Genomic DNA, 27969 nt, shown 5'->3' with positions numbered 1-27969 from the left:
TATTTATTTATTGCTCCTGGTCACTGTCTCTTTGAGGACTGGTATCTCTGCTTTGGACAAGATGGCAGCCTCTTTCTTCTCTGATTTTGGCCTTATGTGGTACCTGGAGGAGCTCAAAAAGGAGGAGTTCAGAAAATTTAAGGAACATCTCAAGCAATTGACTTCGCATCTTGAACTCAAGCCGATTCCCTGGGCTGAAGTCAAAAAAGCATCCCGGGAAGAACTTGCAAACCTCTTGATCAAGCACTATGAAGAACAGCAAGCTTGGAATGTGACCTTAAGAATCTTTCAAAAGATGGATAGAAAGGATCTCTGTGTGAAGGTCACAAGAGAGAGGACAGGTGAGTGAGGCTGGGAAGAGGCAAGGCTTCTTACAATCAAAACTGGTCCTAATTTTGGTAAATGATCTCTGCCTGTCTACAACAAGAGCAGAATGCCAGAATGTGCTATGGGAAAATATTATCTTTTTTTTTTTTTTTTTTTTTTGAGATGGAGTCTCACTTTGTTGCCCAGGCTGGAGTGCAGTGGTGCAATCTTGGTTCACTACAACCTCCACCTCCCAGGTTCAAGGGATTCTCCTGCCTCAGCCTCCTGCCACTTCACCCAGCTACCTTTTCATATTTTTAGTAGAGACGGGGCTTCACCATGTTAGCCAGGCTGGTGTTGAAGTCCTGACCTCAGGTGATCCACCTACCTTGGCCTCCCAAAGTGCTGGGATTACAGGCATGGTTCACCACGCCTGACCTGAAAATACTAACCTTTCAGGCAGGAAACGTTCTCTTAGACCTGGTGGTTACGTGTGCGTAAAATGTCAGTGGCTATCATGTCCTAACCTGTATTGTACCTTTATCTGGGTCACCAATGATTTTTACCCTAAGCTGAGAACTTGGAGCCAAGCCAGAAACTCTCTGAGGTGAAGTTGTGGCATAGGAACCATGCACTTGACTTATTTGCAAAAGCAATTAACACCTGCCATAGAGGATGCAATGAACAGAGATTGACTGGTGTAATTGTGTGTTTAGCAAGCGGAAGTTCCCGTCAGAGAAGCTATGATCTATAAGCAATATGGTTTTTAGGGTCACGTCTATATTTATCCCCTCACAAGGATTGTTAACTTAATTTGCACATTTTCAATATCAGTGGCAGGAGACAGCTCTTATGACTTATGTTTAATTGTTTTTCTTTGTCTTTGTTCAGCTGCCCCTACTTCAATCTGCCTGTTGTGGATTTGTTTTCATCCTGATTGGGACTCTTCGATATTCTTGCATCTGTTTGTTTGTTTTTGAGACAGAACCTCGCTCTGTTGCCCAGGCTGGAGTGCAGTGGTACCATCTTGACCCACTGCAATCTCCGCCTCCTGGGTTCAAGTGATTCTCCTGCATCAGCCTCCTGAGTAGCTGGGATTATGGGCACCTACCCACCATGCCCAGCTAATTTTTGTATTTTTAGTAGAGACAAGGTTTTACCATGTTGGCCAGGCTGGTCTCGAACTCCTGACCTTGTGATTCTCCTGCCTCGGCCTCCCAAAGTGCTGGGATTACAAGTGTGAGCCACCATGCCCGGCTGTGTCTGAGGTTCAGTAACATTCTTCAGTTCTCAGTTTCAGCCATTGTGTACTTCATTCTTGTCTCTTCTGGGACTCCAGTTACACATCCTGGACTTTCTTGTTTGTTCAAGATAGAGTCTGGCTCTGTCACCCAAGGTAGAGTGCAGTGGTACCATCATGAGTCACTGCAGCCTTAGCCTCCTGGGCTCAAATGATCTCACACCTCAGCCTCCCAAGTAGCTGGGACTACAGGCACCGTGCCACCATGCTTGGCTAATTGCATACCTGGCTAACTTAAAATAAAATTTTTCTATAGAGACAAGCTCTCGTTGTATTGCCCAGGCTGGTCTTAAACTCCTGGGCTCAAGTGGCCCTCCTGCCTTGCCCTCCCAAAATGCTGGGATTACAGGCATGAACCACGATGCTGGCCTACACTCTCTCTCTTTTTTTTTTTTTTTTAGTCTGGCCCTGTTACCGAGACTAAAGTGCAGTGGCACGATCTTGGCTTACTGCAATCTCCACCTCCCAGGTCCAAGTGATTCTCCTGCTTCATCCTCCCGAGTAGCCAAATAGCTGGATTACAGACGCCTGCCATCATGCCTGGCTAATATTTTTATTTTTACTAGAGATGGGGTTTCATTATGTTGGCCAGGCTGGTCTTGAACTCCTGACCTCAGGTGATCCACCTGCCTCAGCCTCCTCAAGTGCTGGGATTATAGGTATGAGCCACCATGCTGGCCTAGACTTTTTTTGTTTGTTTTTTTGAGACGCTTTTCGCCCAGGCTGGAGTGCAGTGGTGCGATCTTGGCTCACTGCAGCCTTCATCTCCTGGGTTCAAGTGATTGTTCTGCCTCAACCTCCCGAGTAGCTGGAATTACAGGCATGTGCCACTACACCTGGGTAATTTTTGTATTTTTCGTAGAGACAGCATTCCGCCATGTTGACCAGGCTGGTCTTGAACTCCTGACCACAGGTGATCTGCCCATCTCAGCCTCCCACAGTGCTGGGATTCCAGGCATGAGCCACTGCACCCAGCCAAGGCTCTTACACTGTGTCCCACGTGTCCTTTCTCTGCGTCCTTATGTCTTTGTCTCTGTGCTTTAGTCTAGGTTTTCATAACTAATTTTCTTCTTCCCTGATTCCCTATTCACCTGCTTCTCATCTGTGAACACATCCATCTGTTGATTTCTTATATTTAGTTAACATGTTTTATTTATGCAGTTTGCCTTTTTCACAGATTTCCTTCTTTTCCTGAATATCCCATCTTCTATTTTTTGAGCATTTTAAAAATTTGTATAAAGATTTTAACATTTATAGGTCTTTTTCTACTGTTTTTTTCTTTTCTTTCTTTCTTTTTTTTTTTTTATTATACTCTTCATCTTTGGTCATACAGTTTCCTAGTATGCCTGGTAATTTTCAGTGCCAGAATTTGAATATGAGACATTGAATACATTGAGGACCTGGAATGTCTTGTTTCCAGTGAAATAGGAATTGCTTCTGGTAGTAGTTAGGGGGAAATTTTCTTAATATTGAGGATTAAAATAACGGGTTTGAAATAAGATAATTTGAGATTTTTCATTTGTGGCAGTGCTAGCCTTTCTTGCACATTTTCTTGACTTGGAACGTTACTTGGGAAAAACCTTTCCCCCGGTCCAATTTTTGTTTGTTTTGAGGCAGCGTTTTGCTCTTTCACCCAGGCTGGAGTGCAGTGGCGCGATCTTGGCTCACTGCAACCTGTGTCCCTTGGGTTCAAGCAGTTCTCCTGCCTCAGCCTCCCAAGTAGCTGGGATTATAGGCACCTGCCATCAAGCCCAGCTAGTTTTTGTATTTTTAGTAGAGACGGGGTTTTGCCATGTGTTGGGTAGGCTGGTCTCAAACTGCTGACCTCAGATGATCCACCTGCCTCAGCCTCCCAACATGTTAGGATTACAGGCATGAGCCACTGCACCTGGCCCCTAGTCAAAATTTTAAAAATTCCTCCATGTTTCCTAGAGTGTTTTGGTGTCATATGCCTGCAGTCTCAGCTACACCAGAAGCTGAGGCAGGAGGATCACTTGAGCCCAGGAGGATGAGGCTGCAGTGAGCTGTTTTGCATCACTGGACTCCAGCTGGGGTAACAGAGTGAGACCCTGTCTCGAAAAAGTAATTTATTTAAAGAAGAACATTCTTTGCACATAGAAATATTTTAGAATATTGCTAAAATAAAACGTAAGCAGGTCTAAAGACAGATCTCCTGGTAGGTACTTAAACCTTTTATCTCTTTTTCACAGTTGGGTTGAGGTTGTACCCACTTAATTCCCCTTAATGAGTAACCAGACTTGTCACAGAAATCTCCAGAACAGTTGAGAGGACTAGCAAAGTAGGAAGCCTCGGGTGAATGGGCAAACAACTTACTAAGCTTAAGATGCTAATGGGATCGTCACCAATGTCAGGTGGGAGTTTCACCAGTTAGGGATTTCAGGGGACCGAAAGATTGGGGGAATCCCCAATAAGTTAAGGTGGCCTTACCTACTGTCACCCCCAGCAGTCTGTGGGCACTACATTATGTCTTTCACCTCCATTCAATGAAATCCAGTAACAATTATGCAGGGGCATAGGGAAAACTTCCCATCTACAATAGCTCCCCACAACTCTAGTCCATCAGCAGTCACTCACTTGCAGAATATCAACATCACACAAGTTATTCAAGGAACAGATAACTGTCAGGGAGTTTTGTGTTGCCGAAACTTTGGGCCTGACCTGAAGGAACAAGCTGTAAGCTGGTGCTGCAGAGATGACTCTAAGAACTTCAGCACCAGGGAGCGTCTGCCTCTCCTGCAGTGAGGAAAGTGGGAAGCCTGGTGTTACAATAGTGGCTTTAGAAATGCACCACGACAGCTATGATTCAGAAATCAGGAAGCTCACCAGTGCTGCAGCTGCTTCAAATCAGTGACTACAGCAATTGGTTTTCATTGTTGTTTTTGAGACAGTCTTGTTCTATCACCCAGGCTGGAGTACAGTGGTGTGATCTTGGGTCACTGCAACCTCCACCTCCCGGGTTTAAGCAATTCCTCTGTCCTGGCCTCCTGAGTAGCTGGGATTATAGGCCTGTACCACCATACCCAGCTAATTTTTATATTTTTAGTAGAGGCGGGATTTCACTATGTTAGCCAGGCTGGTCTCGATCTCCTAGCCTCAGGTGATCCACCTGCCTCAGCCCCACAAAGTGCTGGGATTACAGGCATGAGCCACTGTGTCTGGCCAACTATAGCAATTGGAGACAAGGCTTCTGTTACAGAAAAGCTCAGCATGTCTGCATTCATGGAAGCTGGCAATAAGACAGGCGGAAGGTAGACTCCACTCCCCTTTCCCTCCACTGTCACAAGAGTGGGTGCAAATCGCAGAGCTGAATCTGTGCCTTGATCGTAGCCCTGAGGGATTGTGGGATGTGTAGGGCTTGGTCATCATGTTTGCTGGGTTTTTCTATTGGTTTTTCTTCTGAGCATTCTGCCATTGAAAGAAAGCTCACTGGCATAAAGTCAGAATAAATGCAAGGTGCCGTTCTATCCTTACAACGCCTTGTCTCCCTTCTGGAGGCGACTGCCTAGGTCAGGTCCTTCTTAGGCATACTTTCAGACCTAGTCCCTGCATGTGAAGCCTATATCGGTTTCTAAATACCTTGTTTACACGAATGAGTACTGCTATAGATACTGTCCTGTTCTTTATCCACATAAAGAGATTATTCCTTACTTTTAATGTCTGTATAATCGTGGTTTCATAAATTATTTAACCAGTCTTGATAGTCACACAGTTATATTCCAGTTATTTTGGTATTATAGTGGCAATGAATACGTGTGTGTGTATCTGTCGAAAGCAGAATTTGGCAAACTTTTTTTTTTTTTTTTTTAAGTACTGAATGGCAAAGCCTTTATTTGGGCCAACACAATGGGGAAATCTGGGGAAGTGAACAGCCACTGTCAACACCGCCAGTAATTATGCTGTGTTCCAATTAATGATGGCATAGATTAATTATCAGATGAGGCAAAGCCAATTACAGTCAGTCACCCAGAGCTGAAATTAGATCGTTCCTGACAGCAGCATGAAAGTCACCTGTTTCATTGTTACGGATTTGTGTAGATGGTTTCTGTATGAGGCTTTGTGGGTGGTACTGTGTCTCACAGCTACTCAGCTCGGCTATTGAATCAGGAAGGCACCTGTTCCCATACACCAGTGAACTGCGTAGTGAGCTCTAATGAGACTTTATTGACAAGAGCAGACTGACCAGGTTTGGCCTGGGGGCCACAGTGAGTAGACCCCTGGAAAGATACATTCTGAGAAGAAAAGATGGCAGGGACAGAGCATGTATAAAGGAATGTTTAACTCCGTGGGTTTTTTTTTTTCCTCCTCTTGCCCTCATTGACTCAGGGTACACGAAGACCTATCAAGATCACGCAAAGAAGAAGTTCAGCCACTTGTGGTCCAGCAAGTCTGTCACTGATATTCACCGGTACTTTCACCAGGAAGTCAAACAGGAAGAATGTGACCATTTGGACCGCCTTTTTGCTTCCAAGGAAACCGGGAAACAGCCACGTACAGTGGTCATTCAAGGAGCGCAAGGAATTGGGAAGACAACGCTCCTCATGAAGCTGATGTGGGCCTGGTCAGACAGCAGGATCTACCGGGACAGGTTCCTGTATGCCTTCTACTTCTGCTGCCGAGAAATGAGGGAGTTGCCGGTGGTGAGCTTGGCTGACTTGATCTGCAGAGAGTGGCCTGACCCTGCTGCTCCCGTAACAGAGATCATGTCCCAGCCAGAGCGACTCCTGTTCATCATTGACAGCTTCGAACAGCTGGAGGCCGACGTGAACCAGCCCGACTCGGATCTGTGTGGCGACTGGAAGGAGAGGCGGCCGGTGCAGGTGGTCCTGAGCAGCTTGCTGAGGAAGAAGATGCTCCCGGAGGCCTCCCTGCTGGTTGCCGTCAAGCCCACGTGCCCGAAGGAGCTCCGGGATCGGGTGGCGATCTCAGAAATATATGAGCCCCGGGGATTCGACGAGAGCGACAGGTTGGTATACTTTTGCTGCTTCTTTCAAGACCCAAAGAGGGCCATGGAAGCCTTCAGTCTTGTGAGAGAGAACCAGCAGCTGTTTGCCTTATGCCAAATCCCGCTCCTCTGCTGGCTCCTGTGTACCGCTCTGAAGCAAGAGATGCAGAAAGGAAAAGACCTGGCCGTGACCTGCCAGAGCACCACCTCTGTGTATGCCTCCTTCATCTTCAACCTGTTCACGCCTGAGGGTGCCACGGGGCCGACCGAGCAAAGCCAGTGCCAGCTGAAGGGCCTGTGCGCCCTGGCTGCAGAGGGCATGTGGACCGATACGTTTGAGTTTGGAGACGAAGACCTCAGGAGACACGGGATTGCGGATGCTGACATCCCTGCGTTGCTGGGCACCAAGGTTCTTCTGAAGTTTGGGGAGCGGGCCAGCTCCTACACGTTCATCCACATGTGTATCCAGGAGTTCTGTGCCGCCATGTTCTACCTGCTCAAGAGCCACCTTGACCATCCTCACCCAGCTGTTAGAAGTGTCGAGGAGTTGCTAGTTAACAACTTTAAAAAAGCGAGGAGACCACATTGGATTTTTTTGGGGTGTTTTCTAATTGGTCTTTTAAATAAAAAGGAACAAGAAAAACTGAATGGGTTTTTTGGCTTCCAACTGTCCCAAGAGATAAAGCAGCAACTTGAGCAGTGCCTGAAGAGCTTAGGGGAGCAGGGGGATCTGCAGGGACAGGTGGATGCCTTGGCGATATTTTACTGTCTCTTTGAGATGCAGGAGCCTGCCTTTGTGAGGCAGGCAGTGAACCTCCTCCAAGAAGGTAGCTTCCATATTGTCGACAACTCAGACTTGGTGGTTTCTGCCTACTGCTTAAAATACTGCTCCAGCTTGAGGAAACTTTCTTTTTCCATCCAGAATGTCTTTAAGAAAGAGGATACACACAGCTCTGTGTGAGTACATCTAACGGCATTTTCTCTCTTTCCAGAACCTGTATTCCCACGTGGGTTTTGCTGATGGAGTGTTGAGTATAGGATCATGGTTAGAAACTCATTTTTTTCTATCAGGAAAACCTCAGCTCACATCCTGGCCCAACCCTTTGGGAGCTCTGTCACTTTGTCTGTGAGCCTTGCCCTTTCGTGACTGGAGTTGCCCCATGACAGAAGTGGGAAAATTAGTAACAGTCACGTTGTGAGTAGTGAATATGAGGACCTGTGTGAAGTGTTTCCTACTTTCTCAATATTAGCTGATGAGTGCTTATAATGGATATCATTCTCATAGCACCACGCTCACTGCGTCTTGACCTCTCAGCTACAAATCACCTTTGAAAACCTGCTCTAAAAAAAAATCATACAGCCCAGGGGCAGTGGCTCACGCCTGTAACCCAGCACTTTGGGAGGCCAAGGCGGGTGGATCACCTTAGGTCAGGAGTTCGAGACCAGCCTGGCCAACATGGAGAAACCCTGCGTCTACTAACAATATAAAAATTAGCCTGACATGGTAGCACACACCTGTAATCCCAGCTACTTGGGAGGCTGAGGCAGGAGAAACACTTGAACCCCAGAGGCGGAGGTTGCAGTGAGCCAAGATGATACCATTGAACTCCAGCCTGGGTAACAAGAGCAAGACTCTGTCTCAAAAAAAAAAAAAAAAAAAAAAAAAAAAAACTGCCTGGGTCAGTCAGGGTTTCTCAGCCTTGGCACTGGTGATGTTTTGGGCCTGTTCTCCTGTGCATTGTAGGATGTTGAGAAGCATCCCTGGCCTCTACTCACTAGATAGCAGAAGCACCTCTCCCACAAGCTTGTAACATCCAAAAAGACCTCTAGACATCCCCAAATGTCCCCTGGGGGGAAACGTCACTGCAGGTTGAGAACCGCCAACATGGGGTGAGCTTACTTGAAGGATCCCGTTCTTTCTGACTAAAGGGGCTCTGCCTTAGAGGTGGTACCTGTATGTGTCGCGAATGGCTTGTGTTGACGGCGTGCCCCTGGAGAGCGCGTCCTTTCTTCTTGCCCACAGGTCAGATTACAGCCTCATCTGCTGGCATCACATCTGCTCTGTGTTCACTACCAACGGGTACCTCAGAGAGGTCCAGGTGCAGGACAGCACCCTCAGCGAGCCGGCCTTTGTGACCTGGTGTAACCAGCTGAGGCACCCCAGCTGTCGCCTTCAGAAGCTCGGGTGAGTCGAGGATCGGCCTTGCCTCCAGTATGTCACAGGGATAACACGTTCATCCCACCTCCAGCTTCCAGTTGAGGCTAACTGCACAAGCAAAGAATGAACACCCAGAGCGGTTCCTCAGCCTCGGCACTTATAGAGGTCTCGTTGCAGATGGTTCTTCATCATAGGGGCTGTTCGTGCATTGCAAGATGTTAAGATGCATCCCTGGTCTCCACCCTCTAGATGCTGGTAGCTTCCCCTTGTCCACATACCCAAAATAGTGTCCAGACACTGCCAGCGGTCCCTGTAGGGGCCAAATCATGCAAGTTGAGAACCAGTGAGCCACGTCAATTGGGCTGTGAAATCGGAGAATGAGTTCTTTATGGGGATAAGAGACAAACACAGGTGTTGAGGCTATGCTCTCGTTAGATGAAACTCATCCAAACTTTTGTTTTTGCAGGATAAATAATGTTTCCTTTTCTGGTCAGAGCAGTCACCTCTTTGAAGTGCTCTTTCATCAGCCAGATTTGAAGTACCTGAGCCTTACCCTCACGAAACTCTCTCGTGATGATGTCAAGTCCCTCTGTGATGCGTTGAACTCCCCAGCGGGCAACATAGAAGAGCTAGCGTAAGCCTCCATGTGTATTGAGACCTCTGATTGGATTTCGGAGAAGACTCTGTATTTCTTTTGCAGGGGGCGGGGGCATGCATATTTTTAATACATCCACTTTTTCCTTCTGTGATTTATACACAAACTTAGTCTCCTGAGAACTTGAATAGGGATGTTAAAGTTTGTCAGTTATTGCAGCCATTTTGGAAAACTGTATGTGTGTGTCTGTGTGTGTGTGTGTGTGTGTGTGTGTATGTTCAGCTTTCATGGATTCTGGCAGATTGTGTAACCCAGAAATTCCACCTGGAGGTGCATATTCGACAGAGGGACCTGTCTGAGTTTGCTAAGAGATAGGACTAAAGCCTTCACAGCAGGTGGTCTTAACCTCTGAGAACTGGAAATACTGACAGTAAGTTGGATAAGAAACCTGTGGCTACATGCTCCTATTCCATGAGAATGAACACGCTCAGCCATATGGAAACACTGGATGAATCTTAGCGAGTGTTGATGACAAGGGGCCAGACTCAAGAGTGCATCCTATGGCCTTATTCACGTAAATTTCAAAGATGGGCAAGCTCTGGTGTTGGAGCTTTGGGCAGTATGTTGCTCCGTTCTCACGTATGCTGTTAAACCTCTCTTCTTCATAAATGACTCAGTCTCAGGTATGTCTTTATAGCATGGTTCTGCAGGACGTACAGACTTCTGCTTGTGGGGAGGCCTCAGGAAACTTAGAATCATGGCAGAAGGCCAAGGGAAAGCGGACACGTTATACATGGGGGAGCAGGAAGAAGAAAGAAGGGAAAGGTGCTACACACTTCCAAACAGCCAGATCGCGTGAGAACTCTATCGTAGGAACAGCACTAGAGGATGGTGCTAAACCACTAGAAACCACCCCCATGATTCAGTCACCTCCCTCAGGCCCCTCCTTCAACACCAGGATTGCAGTTGGACATGAGGGTTGGGTGGGACACAGCCGAACCATGCAATCGTACAGGAGACGATTAACCTGCTGTTTCTTAACCTGGATACTGGTAACTCAGGTGCCTTGAATTCATGATAGTTCATTGGGTGGCACTTAACCATTAACCATTGTGTGTACTTTCCAGTATGTATGTTTTACTTCAAGGTTTTTTTTTTTTTTTTTTGCAATTAAATCGGGTTTCCTGTAATACCCTGTATTTATCTTCTTTGGTACCCACATATTCAAATGCTTCTCTCTACTAGTCTTCGTTGGCCATTTTTCTGCCCTCGCATCAACCAAACACAAAAAGACCCAAACCCTTTTTTAAAATAACAACTTTATTGCGATATCTACATACCACAGAACATATACTTTTAAAGTATGTACTTTACACACTTTAAAATATACTTTTAAAGTATAATTGTATACTTGAAAACAGACAGTTTAGTGATCTTCATATATATTCCTGAGGATGTGCAACCATCATGACTATCTAGTTTCAGAATGTTTTCATTACCTCAAAAAGAAGCCCCATGCCCACTAGCGTTTTCGCTTCTACTGCCTTAGCTCTCTGGTCCCTGGGAATTACCAACACACTTTCAGTGTTACTGCATTTTCCTATCCTGGGCATCTCATATAAGCTGAATCACATGTGCTGTTTGTGAATGGCTTACTTTAACTCACCAAAATGTTTTCAAGGTGTATCGAAATTGTACCGTGTAACAGTACATTATTCCTTTTCTTGGCTAAATAATATTGCCATTGTATAGATATTCCTTATTTTGTTCTAGTCATCTGGATGAACGTTTGGGTTGTTACCACCTTTTAGCTATTCTGAATTGTGCTTTGTGAACACTCATGTTTAAACACCTGCTTTCAATTCTTTTGGGCTTTTATAACCAGAAGTAGAGTTGCTGGGTTATGTAGTTATCACATATTTAACTTTTGGAGAAACCACCAAGTTATTTTCCTCCATGACTGCACAATTCTGTATTCTCACCAGCAATGTATGAGGGTTCCAGTTTCTCCACATCTTTGCCAATATTTATTTTTTATTACAGCCATCCTAGTGGGTGTGAAGGAGCATCTCACTGTGGTTGTGATTTGCTTGTTCTGAATGATTGATGCTGGTTGAGCATCTTTTCCTTTGCTTTTTGATCATTTGTATATCTTCTTTGGAGAAATATATATTCAAATCCTTTGCACATTTTAAGAAAACTTTTATTTTACATTCAGGGGTACATGTACAAGTTTATTATCTAGGTGAATTGCACATCATGGGGGTTTGGTGTACAAATTATTTCATGTTAATAAGCATAGCAGTTTTTTCTTCTTCACCTTCGTCCCACCCTCTGCTGTCAAGTAGGCCTTGGTGTCTGTTGATCCTTCTCTGTGTCTACAGTGTACTCAGTGTTTAGCTCCTACTTCTAAGTGGGAACATGTGGTATTTGGATTTCTGTTCTGGTGTTAGTTTGCTAAGGATAGTGGCCTCCAGCTCCAACCATGTTGGTACAAAGGGTTTTATCTTATTCTTTTTTATGGCTGCATAGTATTCCATGGTGCATTTGTACCACATGTTCTTTATCCAGTCCACAATTGATGGGTATTTAGGTGAATAGTGCTGTGATGAGCATCCATGTGTCTTTATAGTAGAATGATTTCTATTCCTTTGGGTATATACCCAGTAATGGGATTGCAGGGTTGATGGTAGCTGTGTTCTTTCAGAAACTGCCAAACTGCTTTCATTAATGGCTGAACTAATTTACATTTCTATAAAAATCTGTAAGTGTACACTTTTCTCTGCAACCTCACCAGCGTATATTATTTTTTGACTTTTTAATAATAGCCATTCTGACTTGTGTGAGATGGTATCTCATTGAGGTTTTGATTTGCACTTTTCTAATGATTAATGAGCGTTTTTCATATGTGTGTTGGCAGCACCTTTGCACATTTTTAATTGGGTCGTTTGCCTTTTTGTTGAGTTGCAAGAGTTTTCTATTTTCTGATGACAAGTTATATGCAAGGCATACTTTGTGAATATTTTCTACCATTCTGTGAGCTGTCTTTTCACTTTCTTGATGGTGTCCTTTGAAGCACAAAAGTTTTTATCTGATGAGGTGCTCTTTCATTTTTTCCTTTGTCTCTTGCGCTTTTGGTGTAATCGCTGTGAAACCATTGCCTAACCAAAATTCGTTAAGATTAACTTCTTTCTTTCTTTCTCTTTTTCTTTCTATCTCCTCTCTCTGTCTCCTCTCTCCTCTCTCCTCTTTCTCTCTCCTCTTTCTCTCTCCTCTCTTTCTCTGTTTATTTATGTATTGAGATGGAATCCTACTCTGTTGCCCAGGCTGGAGTGCAGTGGTGTGATCTTCGCTAAGTACAACCTCCACCTCCTGGGTTCAAGTGGTTCTCCTCCCTCAGCCTCCTGAGTAGCTGGGACTACAGGTGTGCGTCACCACTCCAGGCTAATTTTTATATTTTTAGTAGAGACGGAGTTTCATCATGTTGGCCAGCATGGTCTTGAACTCCTGACCTTGTGATCTACCCGCCTCAGCCTCCCAAAGTGCTGGGATTACAGGTGTGAGCCATCGCACCTGGCCTATATATATATTTTTTTTTTTTTTTGTGGCAGCCAGACAGTAAGTAAGGAGAGTGGCTAAGTTAACACAAAACCACAACTACTGGCCACACAAGTCAACTCCAGCCACCAAAAAAGGAGCCCTGTTGGACTCGGGTTCAAGGCTTCTTCCATGCTCTTTGAGGAGATGCTACTTGAGCGAAGACCCAAAGGATAAGGATGTGTCTGACCACAGGCCGGAAAAAGAGCATTCTACTTGGGGTGCACACATGCAGAATACCCCAAGTTCGGTAAAGGAGCTGGGGGAAATGAGTTTGGGGAGGATCGAACATGAATAATACCTTACTAGTGAAACCTGGTGTCATCAAGCAACTGAAAAGAACCAGGGTGTCTGGGACATGGGGACTTGGGAACAGGTAGGAGCCTTGTGGATCGTGCTGTGTGTTTTGGGGTTTTCTCTAAGTGCAGTGAGGTAAGTTGCTGGCGGAGGCTGAGCCAAGCATGGATGTGACTGAGACTGTGAGTCTCAGGCTGGCTGTCAACGTACCCTGGACACCGGGTGGAAAGGGGTCAGGAACAGAGTTGGGAGGACTGAGTTTCTCAAGGACAGCAAGCGCGGGCTTCCCGACTCCCCTAGGATCAGCTAGAGGAGCGGGTCTGGGAACTGGAAACCAGCAGAACGTGACATGTTCCCTTCCTACAGGCTGGTCAGTTGTGAACTCTCACCAGTGGATTGTGAAGTCTTTGCCTTCATTCTGACCAAGAACAAGAAGCTCAAGTATCTGAACGTATCCTGCAACCGCATAGACGAGGGCGTGCGCCATCTGTGTGAAGCCCTGTGCCGCCCAGACACGGTCCTGACATACCTGATGTGAGTGGGTGTTTGGGGGGACGTGGCGGCAGTTCAGGCTTTGGCCTGTTGACTTACGATCTGCTCATTGATGGAGCCCACACAGCAGAGGTTTAAAGCTCACACTTGGCTCACGTCTGTAATCCCAGCACTTTGGGAGGCAGAGGCGGGCAGACCACGAGGTCAGGAGTTCGAGGCCAGCCTGGCTAACAAGGTGAAACCCCATCTCTACTAAAAATACAAAAATTAGCCAGGCGTGGTGGCGTATGCCTGTAATCCCAGCTACTTGGGAGGCTGAGGCAGGAGAATCGCTTGAACCCAGGAGGCAGAGGCTGCAGTGAACTGAGTTTATGCCACTGCAATCCAGCCTGGGCGATGAGAGCGAAACTCTGCCTCAAAAAAAAAAAAAAAAATGACAGGCGGTGTTTTCAGATAAGCCAGAACTTCATCTCAGCTGGGGAGTTTGCAAGATTGTAGAAATACCACCCTCAGTGTGGGGTGAAGCAAATTTCCCTGAGATGACACTTCCTTCTTCCCTCTCCTTTTCTTCTCGGGTTTTTGTCCCCATAGGTTGGCTTACTGTCACCTCAGTGAGCAGTGCTGGGAATACGTCTCTGAAATGCTTCTGCGTAACAGCAGCCTGCGCCATGTAGACCTCGGCGCCAATATCCTGAAGGATGAAGGTCTGAAAACACTCTGCAAGGCCTTGAAACACCCAGACTGCCGCCTCGATTCGCTGTGGTAGGGACTTTTGCCGTTTCTTTAAAGACCAAGCCATCTTTTCAAGGGTTTTCATTGCTGAGAAGGGGCACCTGGAACTGAGGAGGGCTGTAGTGGCTGTGCCTGGGAACGTGAAGGTTAAAAAATACTTGCCTCAGTTTCTTGTAGAGATGTTCGTGTAAACAAATCTTCACCTTTGATATGTTGCAAATAGTTCTCCACTGGAATACAGGTAGAGGAGTAAGAGAGCCAGAGTTATGTCTGGGACCCGAGGGGCAATTTTATGGCTAAGATGACATTTGGTATGTATTCTGCCACACTTCATTTGCATCTCATGAATACATTGCATCAGGTGCAACAATAAAGCCAAAATTCCAGACAGAAGGGTAAAATGTGAAGGTGGGAGGTCCAGAAATTACATGTGAGAATTAACGTGCAAATACTTTAATTCTTAAAAATACTTTATTTTTGCACCCGATGAATACATTTAAATACACCTGGAGTTCTAATATCTTCAGTTTATGCAATACTTATAAAAAAGGGGGGAGGACAGGAGCATATGTATGCATTTGTGTCTATTTTTTAATCACAAATGTCACTGGAAGAAATAGAATTATAGGTTGCCTGTGAGAACTAGAACTGGGAAGCTGGGAGGTACAGGGTAGGAGGGAGATTTATGAATGCATTTCATCAGGTGCAAAAACAAAGCCAGAATTCCAGGTAGAAGGGTCAAACATGAAGGTGGGAGATCCGGAAATGACATGGGAGTATTAATGTGGATAACACAGAGAATGCTTTAGAAGGGAATCAAAGGTAGCCTGAGATAAGCAGGAAGGAGACAAGTGAAAAGACTTAATCTCATGTCGTCAAACAGAGAAATATTTGGGTGACCCTGTAGCGGTGGTGACAGTGTTTTGGAGTGACTGGTTAGGATAACATTTCATTATGCCCTTTCCCCGAAAAATCCAGAGACTTGGGAAATTTGGCAGTGTGATTTTACCTAATCCATTAGGAAATCAGAGTTGAGAATTTTGTATTCTTCACTTGAAGATTATGTTAAATAATGTAAAAAAACACCAGATGCATTCTTTCTCTAACAGTGGTGGGTTAGGCTATCTGGGCCAGTATTTGACACCGAAAGATACCAAAAATGTCAGATACAATATTTTTTAAAAATTTAAAGCATCCAGAAGCTAATCAGAAATATTCTTAAGTAGCAGGCTAAGTATATAGCACCTAAGGCTCTCCAAAAGTCCTTAAGATGTATTTAAAAAAACACAACATAACCTTAAACTAGTACCGAACAGACGCCTGAAAGAAACAAGAAGAAATGTTCTCTGGAGGTAGGTAATAGGATGACATGGTTCTTGACCTCGGCTTATTCCTTAAAGGATTTTTAAGGTCAGTAAGTACTACACAGTTAAAATAACCCAAACAACAAGGAAATAAAGTACACTGAGCAAGAACAAGTCAACACACAAACACCTACCAAACTTATTTAATTGTCTGTAAAGCAAACATATTTACTGTGTTTACAGAAAAATAACAAGTTTGAATCTTAGGGAAAAGGAAGCCATAAGATTAAATAAGCAAATAATAAAGCATCTAGAATTATAATATTAATAACTGAATATATGGGGTGAATAGACATAATAAAAGAAAAAATTAGTAAAATAGAAGATAGGTTATAATTACCCAGAAAGCAGCATGAAAACCAAAAAATATGTAAACTGTGGAAGAGTTTATGAGACTTAGATGATAGATTAAGAAGTTCTAACACACTTACTGGAATCCCAGAAAGGCAAAATATTTTAAGAAGGCCGAAATTTTTCTGTAGCCGATGAAAGATTCCACTCCAGATTTAAGCATCCAAATAAGTTCTTAACAGGATAAATAACAGAGAAACTGCAGAACACCAGATATAAAGATGTTGATCTCTAAACATTTAACAAGGGGCTGGGAGATGGGGGAAATGATGATATCTACAAGAAAGGACAGACAGACAGACGTGGGTGAGGCGTAACAGTGGAAACCAGAGGTCTGTACAATGAGATACTCAATATGGCGGGGAGAGGGGAGGGTGGATGGTCAACCTAGAATTTTATAGCCACCAAAAACTATCAAGAATGAAGGCAGCAAATCACACTGCCACGTGTGTACCTATGCAACAATCTTGCATGTTCTTCACATGTACCCCAAAACCTAAAATGCAATAAAATAAATAAATGGGAAAAAAAAGAATGAAGATAAAAACACATTTGCAAATAAATGAAAACAAAGTTTCTTACCACCAGATTGTTCCTAAAAGTAATCCTAAAGACTGTTCCCTTAGACAGAAGTGAATTATTCCAGATGGAAGACATGTAGAGCAAAGAAAGTGGGAAATCTCTGGAAAAAAAATCTAAACAAAATGTGGATTGTATATAAAATAATGCTGCCTTGAAGAATTAATGGAAATAATATACAACAGCCATAACAAAGTATGAAGGGGTAAATCAAAGTGAATACACAAATTAGTAGAAAAGAGGAGATCTCAGAAACAGACCGATCCCCATGTGTTCAGAGATTGCATCATGAAATAGTGTATCACCAGTGCAGAGAGAGGACGGACCTTCAACGAACGATGCTGAGACAATTCCAGTTGTCCCTCCATATCTGTGGAAGCTGGCTACAGAATCCCCCTGAGGATTCCAAAATCTGCAGATGCTCAAGTTCCTTATGTAAAATCGCATTGTGTTTTAGCTGTGTTGTTTTTTTTAAGACAGAGTCTTACCTTGTCACCCAGGCTGGATTGCAGTGGCACGATCTTGGCTCACTGCAACCTCCACCTCCTGAGTTCAAGTGATTCTTGTACCTCAGCCTCGCGAGTAGCTGGGACTACAGGTGCGCACCACCATGCCTGGCTGTTTTTTTAGTAGAGATGGGGTTTCACCATGTTGGCCAGGCTGGTCTCAAACTCCTGACCTTAGGTGATCTGCCCGCCTCAGCCTCCCAAAGTGCGGGAATTACAGGTGTGAGCCACCACGCCTGGCCCATAGTGTTTGCATATAACCTACATGCATCCTCCTGTGATATTGTAAATCATCTCCAGGTTACTATGATACCTGATACAATGTAAATGTTGTGTGAAAAGTTGTTATACTCTGTTGGTTTTTTTTATTTGTATTATTTTCTATTGTCATAAAGTTATGTGTTATGGTTTTAATTCTTGAATAATTCCCATCTGCAGCTAGTTGAGTGTGTGGATACGGAAGACTGACAGTACCTATCCACATGAATGAGAAAGGCTGTTGTGCTTTGGCGTCTTTGTTTTCCTGATACCAGACCAAGATGTAATGGCCTTTAAGTCTGGTACCCTGACTCTTCTCTTGCAGTTTGGTAAAATGCTTTATCACTGCTGCTGGCTGTGAAGACCTCGCCTTGGTTCTCATCAGCAATCAGAACCTGAAGAATCTGGAAATTGGATGCAATGAAATAGGAGATGTGGGCGTGAAGCTGCTGTGTGCGGCTCTGAAGCATCCTGACTGCCACGTAGAGGTTCTTGGGTGGGTATCGCCAAGTTCCTGGTCATGTTTTCATGAGTGGCAGAGATAGAGGATTGATGGGAACAAAGAGAAGGATGGAAACTCCAACAGGACAACGTAGCAGCTAGCTGTGGTTGCGTAATGAACCAGCGTAAAACTTCAGGGCTTAAGGCAATGGGCACTTAGGCTGCTGGTGGTGCTGCTTGTCTGGGCGGGTGTCACTGACCTCGGCCAGGTGTGCTTAGGAAGCTGCGGTTAACTGAGGCGTTGGCTGGGCTGGGTTGGCCTTGCCGTATGGGGTGGAGGTTGGCCGGCTGCGCTGGGTGTCCCCCCGGGGATGAGAGGTGTGAGTGGGCCCGTCTCCTTACCTGACACGTTAGCCTGAGCTAATTGACGTGGCATCTATATCAGTTTTCTAGGGTTTAAAAAGTACCACGGACTGGGTGGCTTAGATAACAGATGTATCGTTTCACAGCTCTGGAGGCTGGAAGTCTGAGATCAAGGTGTCATCAGGGTTGGTCCCTTCTGAGGGCCCTGAGGGAGAATCTGCTCCAGGCCCTTCTCCTTGTCTTGTTGATGGCTGTCTTCTCCCTGTGTCTTCATGTTCTCTTCCCTCTATGTGTGTTTGTCTGTCCAAATGTCCTCTTATAAGGATACTAGTCATACGATTAGCACCCCCACAATGTTGTCATTTTAGCTTAGTTGCCTCTGTAAAGACCGTGTATTCAAATACCACATTTTGAAGTACTGGGGTTAGGGCTTCAACATAGAAATTTTGGCAGGGACAGAATTGACCCCATAGTAGCATCTCAGGAGTTCAAGAGATGAAGTACAGGAAGAATCCAAGATCACTGGGTGTGATGGCTTATTCCTGTAATCCCAGAGCTATAGGAGGCTGAGGTGGGCCAATAGTTTGAGCCTAGGAGCTCAAGACCAGCCTGGGCAACATGGTGACACCCCATCTCCACAAAAGTTAGCCGGGCGTGGTGTGTGCCTGTAGCCCCAGCTACTCAGGAGGCTGAGGCAGGAAAATTGCTAGAGCCCAGGAGGTTAAGATTGCAGTGAGCCATGATCATGTCACTGCACTCCAGCGGGGATGACAGAGAGAGACCCCATCTCCAAAGAATAAAAAAGCATCCAACATGGTGGCCCATAACTCTCCTAACCTTGCTTCCATTGTATTAGATTATCCAAAGCAAGGTGTGAAGCCACCTCAGATTCAGTGGAAACAGACTCTCTCAGTGGAATGAGCTGCAAAGTCACATTGCTGTGGGCAGGGATACAGAGAAGAATGGACAGTCACGACCACTTTTACCACCTACCACAGAGGCATGATCTGATGTCGTCAACAGTGGACTGTGAGAGACTGCGCTTGAGGCAATGGGCGTGTCTCAGCTCAACATGGTGCTCACGTCCCGTCCTGCCTCCACCCTGAGGCTGGGGCCACTTTTCACCGTGTGTCTCTTTATTGCAGGTTGGAAGACTGTGCATTAACAAGCGCCTGCTGTAAGGATCTCGCGTCTGTTCTCACCAGCAGTAAGACCCTGCAGCAGCTAAACCTGACCTTGAACGCCTTGGACCACGGAGGGGTGGTTGTGCTCTGCGAGGCCCTGAGACACCCAGAGTGTGCCCTGAGGGTGCTCGGGTGAGTGGGGTCTGTTGTTCTCTATGGGGAGAGTGCTCAGGGCTAAGAAGGGATGGGCGGGGACCTGCAAGTATAATCACATTGCATTTAAACTGCAAATGATGTTCCTTGTCATCATCAACTCCTGGCTGTTGCATGAGTAAGAACCAAGCAGGTGAGTATAAAACTCTTACTTACCACAGTGAATGGTGAGTGCCCAAAAAATGGAAGCGCTTGTGAAGCAGCCTCATCATCTGGGGTAACACCCACGGCCGTGGAAATCAAGGATGCAGACACACACACAGTGAGGTTAAGAGCAGAAGTTTAATAGGCAAAAGAAAGAGAATAGCTCTCTGCTGCAGAGAGGGGTCTTGGAAAAATGGATTGCTGGATCCACGGTGAAATGCAGGGGCTTTTGTAGAGGAGCCGGTGGGGAGGTGGTGTTTAATCTACATAGGGCATGAAAAACTGTTATGACCAAGTACGCTGTTAGCGTAGAGTGCACATGTCTGGCAGCCCCCACCCCAGTCTTTATTAAGCTGGTGAGTTCTCTGCCTGAGCTGCACCATGTTGCCCGTTTCTTTTTTACTGTACACATGCTAACAAAAAGGGGAATATGGAGCTTCCCTGGTGGACGTGTGCCTGACCCCAAGTAGTCCTTTGCATTGGTGCAGCTGCTAGCATCCCCCACCCCGCGCAATCTTCCAGCTTCCTTATTTATGTTTGCAGCTCGATTTTTCAGGATACTCTTTGTTAGAAAAGAAGTGATTTCTGGGCTGCTTTTTGTTAGAAGGGAAGGTCTGCTGAGGACTCTTGCCCTCACTGTCTGCCTAAATAATTTCTTTTTACCTCGTATATCACTTGTTACTATTATAATACAAGTTATATATAAATATATTTTAAATATAATTTATAAATACAAGTTATATGTATGTTTGTAAGTAAAACATTTACAAATATAAACTTATGTTTTAATTTATATATTTATAATTACATATAATCCCACAAACATTATTTTACTAGATAACTATAAAATCCTTAACATTTATTTTTCTCATTCATATTCCCCTACTGTTTTCAAACCAGTATGAGATCAAGGTACTCATGGGCAGTTATTAGGCTGTTCCTTTCCAGAAAAGAGAAAGATAAGATGATGGGTTAAAACTGTTACAACGTGAACACTGAAGGACATTCACTGATTTTCCCTCTTTGTAAAGATACAGGTTTGTTTTCTTGAAGTCCATCCTTACAGATCTCCACCTGGAAAGGCGGAGTGCCCAGCATCATTTCTTTCTCATTTTAATGTTTGCCAAAGATTCAGAATGTAGACTACCAAAGCAGACGCATGGTTAAGGGGAAGGACTTGAATTGTCTGTTCCGAGTCATGGAGGACTGTTTGTCGTCTGGCCTTGCCGTGTTTGGCCCTGTAACCCTGAGCAAGGCATTTGTCCTCTTTGATTATCAGCCTCCTCTCCACAAAATGGGGGTGATTATTTGGCATGGTAATTATGAAAATATACACCAGGTCATGTGATAAATATGATAGAACTAAATGAGTTTTCATCTTCCTCTAGTCCCAGCCATAGATAGTCTCACAAAGATGTGTATTAAGATACATAATTGCACTAAAGAACATAGCTTTCCCCAACAGTGGGGGACAGTGGCACATAAACAGATGCCAAATGGAGACTAGACATTACCCACAAACAGAAGGACCAAGACAGGGTGGTACTTAGTCCTTCTGTCTGATTCAAAGCAATGATACCATGTATGGGGGGCTCCAGAAACAGATTGCTGGAATTTGTATCCAGGATACCACTTTCTGGTTTTGTGACCTTAACATTGCTTATTCTCATTGTGTTCATCACAAGTCGGGACAGTCATGCTACCTCATAAAGCTGTTGTGAAAATTAAATGAGGTGTGTGTGTAAAAGCCTTAGCAGAGGGCCAGGACCCAGGTGCTCGAATGATAGAAACTACTACTATTTTATCTTTGAAAAATAAAAATAGCTTCCCTTCACTTCTTGTTGCAAACAAAAGTGTTTGTGTAGTTCATGCCTTCTATTACCAATTCTGGACATTTGTTCTGTCCAGTAATGTGTTGGAGCCAGCTCCTACAAGCTGGTGAGAGCCAGCTGTGTGTGTACATTGCTCTGTAACTGTTCAGTGACAGCAAGTGGGCAGCTAGAAGTTGGCTGTGACTGACTTGGAGAATTTATACCACAGAAAACGGCAGAGCTATAAATTAGGACTTTTTTTCTGGACATCTGGGGTAACATTTATCAGCATACCACTGCATTTGATGTGTATGCCTTTCCTCTTGGAGGCAACATCAGGGTTTCCTAGGCTTGTCCTGGGATGAATTATGGAGAAAGATGAGCTCCAGAAAGGGAAAAAAGTATGTGAATTAAAAACAACCTTTTAAAATATTTTACCAGGCTGAAAAAAGCTGATTTTGGTGAGGAAACCCAGGTACTTCTGATGGCTGAGGAAGAGAGAAATCCCAAATTGACAATCGTAGACCACCTCTGAAGCAGACACAACCACATGGGCAGAAATCTGATGGCGAGGAGCCTGGCTCTGACTCGAACACCCGCCAAGGACAGGGATTGGGACCCTTCTATTTATTACTCTGCACGCAGGAGCTGCAAATGATTGACACTCTGAGTTGTGAGTTTTCTGGTACCCCTTTCACGTTTTATATGATGTTTGTGGTTTTTATTTGTTCTGTGGCCTTGGACGAGCCACTGGAAGACCTTCATGGTTAAATTTCTATCCTGTCTCACAATGACCTCTTACCCCCTCAATAAAGTGTTGTATTTCCGCACATTGGAAAACCTTTTTGCCTTATTTGTATAAATTTAAGGGGTCCAAATGCAGTTTTGTTACATGAATATATTGTGTAGTAAAATCTGGGCTTTTAGCGTACCCATTAGGTAATTTCCCATCCTGCACCTCCCTCGCGCCCTCCTGAGCCTCCAGTGTCTACTGTTCCACACTCTTTACGTGTATGTGTTTAGCTCCAACGTACAAGTGAGAACATGCATTATTTGACTTTGGTTCTGAGTTACCTCACTTAAGATCATGGCTTCCAGCTCCATCCATGTTGCTGCAAAGGACATTATTTTTATGGCTGAAAAGGATTTCATTGTATATAAATCATGTTTTCTTTATCCGGTCATCTGTTGCTTCCATGACTTTGGAATTCCATGCTGATTCCATGACTCTGCTATTGTGAATATTGCTTCAGTTAAACACATGGATGCAGATATCTTTTTAATATGATTTCTCTTGCTTTGGGTGGAACTCAGCAGTGAGATTGCTGGGCAAAACGGTAGCTCTATGTTTAGTTTTCTGGGAAATCTCCATACTGTCTGGAAAATCTTGAAACAGTGTTTGCTACTGGTGAATGACTGGAACAGAGCATAGGTTGAAGAAAGTGTACCACCCCGCTCCTGCCATGTTGACCTGGAAAGATGCTGGCCATACTGAGAGCACAAGAAAGGCTGGTCTGAGCTGGGCACCCTTCTTTCTGTCAGTCCTCCTAGGATTCCAGCTTGGGCTCTTGCTCTGTTCTTGCCTGATGAAAGCGCTTTTAATGGGTACATAATACTAGTACGTATTTTGGGGTTCATGTGAATGTATGGGTCATTTCCTTGGCGTAGCTAGTATTACCTCTCCCTGTAGTCTTGGCCTCTCATATTCTTCTCCAAACTCTACTCTGGCTCTCCTTTCCTTTTTGGGCCTCTTGAGTTCTGGGACTACCCTGTCTTCCCCTCCCTTTGGATAAAGAGCTCTTGGGAGTGGGAGCCAAAAGGAAATTCTAGGGATGGGGGTATTTCACTTCTGAACTTCTGTGCCACTGATCCACTGATTTAGGAGTGAAGATTGAGAAAATCACCTATCTGAAGGTCTATCAATGGATAAATGAATAAACAAAATGTGGCATAGACATAAAGTCTTCAAAAGGAAGGAAATTCTGATGTATGACAACATGGAAGAGCCTTGAGGACATTATGGTAAACGACATAAGCCAGTCACAAAAGAACAAATACCATGCATTCTACTTCTATGAGGTACTTACTGTAGTCAGATTCATAGAGGCAAAAAGTAAAAGAGGCCAGGGGACGGAGGAGAAAACGGTGAGTTATTTAACAAGTAGAGTTTGTTTTGCAGGATGGAAAAGTTCTGGAGAGGGATGGTGGTGGTGATGGTTGTACAACATTGTGAGTGTGCTTAATACCGCAGAGCTGTATGCTTCAAATGGGCTAACATGGCAAATTACGCATGTTTTACCGCAATAAAAAAGTGGGGAAAGAAAGATAACGAGCGAAAGAAAAAGGAAAATTTGGAAAGTCATTTAGTCACCTGTAAAATGGTCATGATTAAGGACTTCCCTCTGGGTGAGTAGAGGTGATAAAATACCAAAGCAGCTTGAAGAACCAAAGCGTGGACTTTCCTAGCTACCTTCATTATGTTTACAAGAGGTCCATTTCCATCCCAGAAGGAACAGTAACATTTTTCTCCTAACAGCTCCCCCCCAACACACACACTAAAAGTAGAGGTCGGTAGAAAAGAGAAGGAAAAGCTGATAGATACTGAGCTGGCCGGGCACAGTGGCTCATGCTTGTAATCCCAGCACTTTGGAGGCCAAGTTAGGAGGATCACATGAGCCCAGGAGTTACAAACGAGCCTGGGAAACATACTGAGACCCTACCTCTATAATTGTTTTTGAAAAAGTATCCAGGCCTGGTGACTCAGGCCTGTGGTCCCAGCTACTCAGGAGGCCGGGGAAGGAGGATCACTTGAGCCCTCGAGGGTGAGGCTGCAGTGAGCCACGATCACACTACACTCTAGCCTGGGTGACAGAGCAAGACATTGTCTGAAAAACATTTTTTTAAGTCATAAAAGAGAGATATTGAGCTATAAAGTCTAAGATACAAGTATAGAATCTTAATGACAGGACTGAAGATTATTCACCTAATTAATACATTGACAGGTACTTACAAGCTGGATATTTTGTGTTAGTTTAATTTTTGCAAAATCTGAGGTTGATGCTATAAGACCCTTCTTGTAATGAGAAAATTGGTTTATAGGGTACAAGTAACTGCTGCCAGGCTAAGAAGCTGTCACTCTTGCTGCTTTCACTCTGGGCATCCCTTTTTCCATCAAAGCTCCTGCATTCTTCCTGGAATTCCAACTGTATCTCTTCTTCAGTCTAAGGATCTCCTGAGCTGTTCCAGTACGCTACCACCTCCGTCTTATACCCTCAGATACGTGCCGACCTGGACTCACCCCAGCCACACACTACTCCTGGGCACATCTAGCCACGCTTTTAAGATTGCAAGGTACTGGGTAAGTGAGCAAGTTGCGTGTCAAAAGAGACAGCAGGGTGGGTAAGAGGAGGGGTGGGAGGGAAGGTGAGTGAAGCTGGAGACATGAATAATCCCGTGACCTTCCTCATAATCACAGGCTTGAAGTTAGACAGTTGATCACAAGCTAATTAGTCTGTGTTGGTTCATGGGCTTGATAATTTGGAGTGAGCCTAGAAAAAAAGCAGCAGTCAAGATACACTGGAATCCTGTCTCTCTCTTCTCTTTTCCTGAATCACTAATTAAACCTTCCTGACAGGCAGGACCTGTTACGGACTCCCCCAGTCCTGCAAAGTAACATTGGCATGACTGTGGAGGGGCTTTGGAATAATCTGACTACTCTAAAAAAAATGCTGCTTTAAGATACTTTGATATAATTGAATTCTAGGACAAACTTAGGAATTGGAGAATAAAAAATTCCTAAATGCAAAAATTTAGGGAGTAGAATAAATGATTGACTTGAGTATTGATTATTAAATAGAAATTTTGTAATTGAGAATTTGTGGATCAAGCACTAAACAGAAGATATCCCTGTGTTATTTATTTTTAAGACAGCCTGTCTGTCACCAGGCTGGAGTGCTTTGGCACGATTTTGGCTCACTGCAACCTCTGCCTCCCAGGTTCAAGCAAGTCTCGTGCCTCAGCCTCCTAAGTAGCTGGGATCACAGGCATGTGCCACCACACCCAGCTAATTTTTGTATTTTTAGTAGAGATGGGGTTTCACCGTGTTGGCCAGATGGTCTCGATCTCTTGACCTTGTGATCTGCCAGCCTTGACCTCCCAAAATGCTGGGATTACAGGGCATGAGCCACCACACCCGGACATCCCTGTTACTTTTAAAGAAACAATGGAGAAGTCGTGGGGTGGTCTTTACCTTGTCAGATTATTAGAAGTAACATGGTTGGCTGGTTTGCAGTGGCTTATGCCTGTGATGTCAGCACTTTGGGTGGCCAAGGCTGGAGGAATGGTTGAGCTCAGGAGTTTGAGACCAGTCTGGGCAACATGGCAAAATCCTAACTCTACTAAAACAGATTTCATGGTGGCATACACCTGTAGTCCCAGCTACCCAGGAGGTTGAAGTGGGAGGATCCGTTGAGCCTGGGAGGCGCAGGCTGCAGTGAGCCAAGATGGTGCCACTGCATTCCAGCCCGGGTGACTGAGGAAAATAAAAATTGTAAAAAGCCAATTTTAATAGCTGGTAACAATATGAATCGATGAGATGAAGACTAAGGCAGTTAATCTGTGTTCTTTTTAATCTTTATTGCCGTCACAATTTTTTTTTTTTTTGAGATGGAGTTTTGCTCTTGTTGGCCAGGCTAGAATGCAATGCATGATCTCAGCTCACTGCAGCTCCTGCCTCCTGGGTTCAAGTGATTCTCCTGCCTCAGCCTCGAGAGTAGCTGGGATTACAGGCACGCACCACCACACCCAGCTAATTTTGTATTTTTAGTAGAGATGGGGTTTCTCCATGTTGGTCAGGCTGGTCTCGAACTCCCGACCTCAAGTGATCCACCTGCCTCGGCCTCCCAAAGTTTTGGGATTACAGGCATGAGCCACCGCACCCAGCCGACAGTATTTTTAAAATGAGTTCACATACCTCTCCCACTCTTTGTATCCCAGACTCCTTCTACAAAGGGCAACAAAAATACAGAAAAAGGAAGAGAATAAAGTATTTCAAGGACTCTGGGTTTTACTATGTCTAATAGTGAGAATGTGGATAGCTAGAAGGATTATAGCATTCAATTTATTGGAAGATCCCATCGGGTGTTGTAAAGTGGGTCAGATATTTAAAAAGTTGGATTTATAGGGCAGTTATTTGATTATCTCTAATCTGTTATAAAGCATCTCTAATCTGTTATAAAGCACTCTTTCAAGATCTTTGCTTTTAAATCAGTGAAGTAAGGCTATCCTTACAGGGCTTTGGTAAGGATTTAGACCCTCTACAAAGGTGTTTTAAGCTACAAAATGCTAAATGGATCTCCAGCTAGTCCATAAGACTGCTTTTGATAGCATCTGGTTGTTGACTAATAGTGCAAGAAAGACTCTTGATGTTGGGCTGGAGAGAGAAAATTATAACTTAATATCTTATTCTTTCTAGAATTTTCCATCCATGACATTGATTTCACATATCCTGTGCAGGACACAGCTTCTTTCATATGTTTGGGTGAGCAAAGAACATTTTAGATAGGTTACACAGCCACAGAGCTAACCAAGGCCAAAGTGAAAGCAAAAATTGGGTCTAATTTTATTATAAATTTTTTCTGCCCTCATTTTAAAGATGAGGTAATTAGGTCCAGAGAAAGGAAGTGATTGGCCCAAAAGTAACAAAATAAGGAATGATCCTGGGGTCTAAAGACAGTCTGTGGCCAGAAGGAGAGCATCATAATTCCATGCAAATGGATAGGACAGAGTGGTGGTTAGTTCATGGAGGAAGGATGGAAGACCACATTTTTGACATCTAACACTCAATCAAAGTGATTCAGAAAACCTTGATCATACACCATGGAATACTACACAGCCATAAAAAAGGAAGAGTTCATGTTTTTCTGCAGGGACATGGTTGAGGCTGGAAACCATCATTCTCAGCAAACTAACACAAGAACAGAAAACCAAACACCGCATGTTCTCATAAGTGGGACTTGGACAATGAGAACACATGGACACAGGGAGGGGAACATCACACACTGGGGCCTGTCGGGTGGGCAGTTAAGGGGCTGGAAGAGGGATAGCATTAGGAAAAATACCTAATGTAGATGACTGGTTGATGAGAGCAAACCACCATGGCACATGCATACGTATGTAACAAACCTGCACGTTGTGCACATGTGCCAGAACTTAAAGTATTAGAACATTTTCGGAGGTGGTCCTTATGATGGTTTTGTGTTAACCTGAATGTTACGATCTCTGTAAACAGGGTCCCATTCTGCTTCCCTCCATGTCCTGCACATCTGCAGAACATAGAAGGCAGACTTTCACCTTCCAGAGAAAAATTTCTAGTCC

The 27969-nt window shown here is 44.4% G+C and overlaps 1 protein-coding gene across 1 annotated transcript; it reads left to right on the top strand.

The window, feature by feature from the left end:
- NLRP4 (NLR family pyrin domain containing 4) lies at positions 1 to 22434 on the top strand. Its single transcript, XM_032263082.1, has 9 exons — positions 1 to 341; positions 5951 to 7526; positions 8593 to 8754; positions 9194 to 9361; positions 13583 to 13750; positions 14300 to 14470; positions 17824 to 17994; positions 19448 to 19618; positions 22036 to 22434. Exons 1-9 carry the CDS (start codon positions 62 to 64, stop codon positions 22127 to 22129), a joined length of 2961 nt encoding a protein of 986 aa, XP_032118973.1. The 5' UTR covers positions 1 to 61; the 3' UTR covers positions 22130 to 22434.
- The last annotated feature ends 5535 nt before the right edge of the window (positions 22435 to 27969 follow it).

Source organism: Sapajus apella, unplaced genomic scaffold (genome assembly GCF_009761245.1).
Source record: "Sapajus apella isolate SASKATOON/1434 unplaced genomic scaffold, GSC_monkey_1.0 scaffold135, whole genome shotgun sequence".
Lineage (NCBI taxonomy): Eukaryota > Metazoa > Chordata > Mammalia > Primates > Cebidae > Sapajus > Sapajus apella.
Note: the sequence above shows the minus strand (reverse complement) of the source record. Positions and strands in the feature narration are given on the sequence as shown.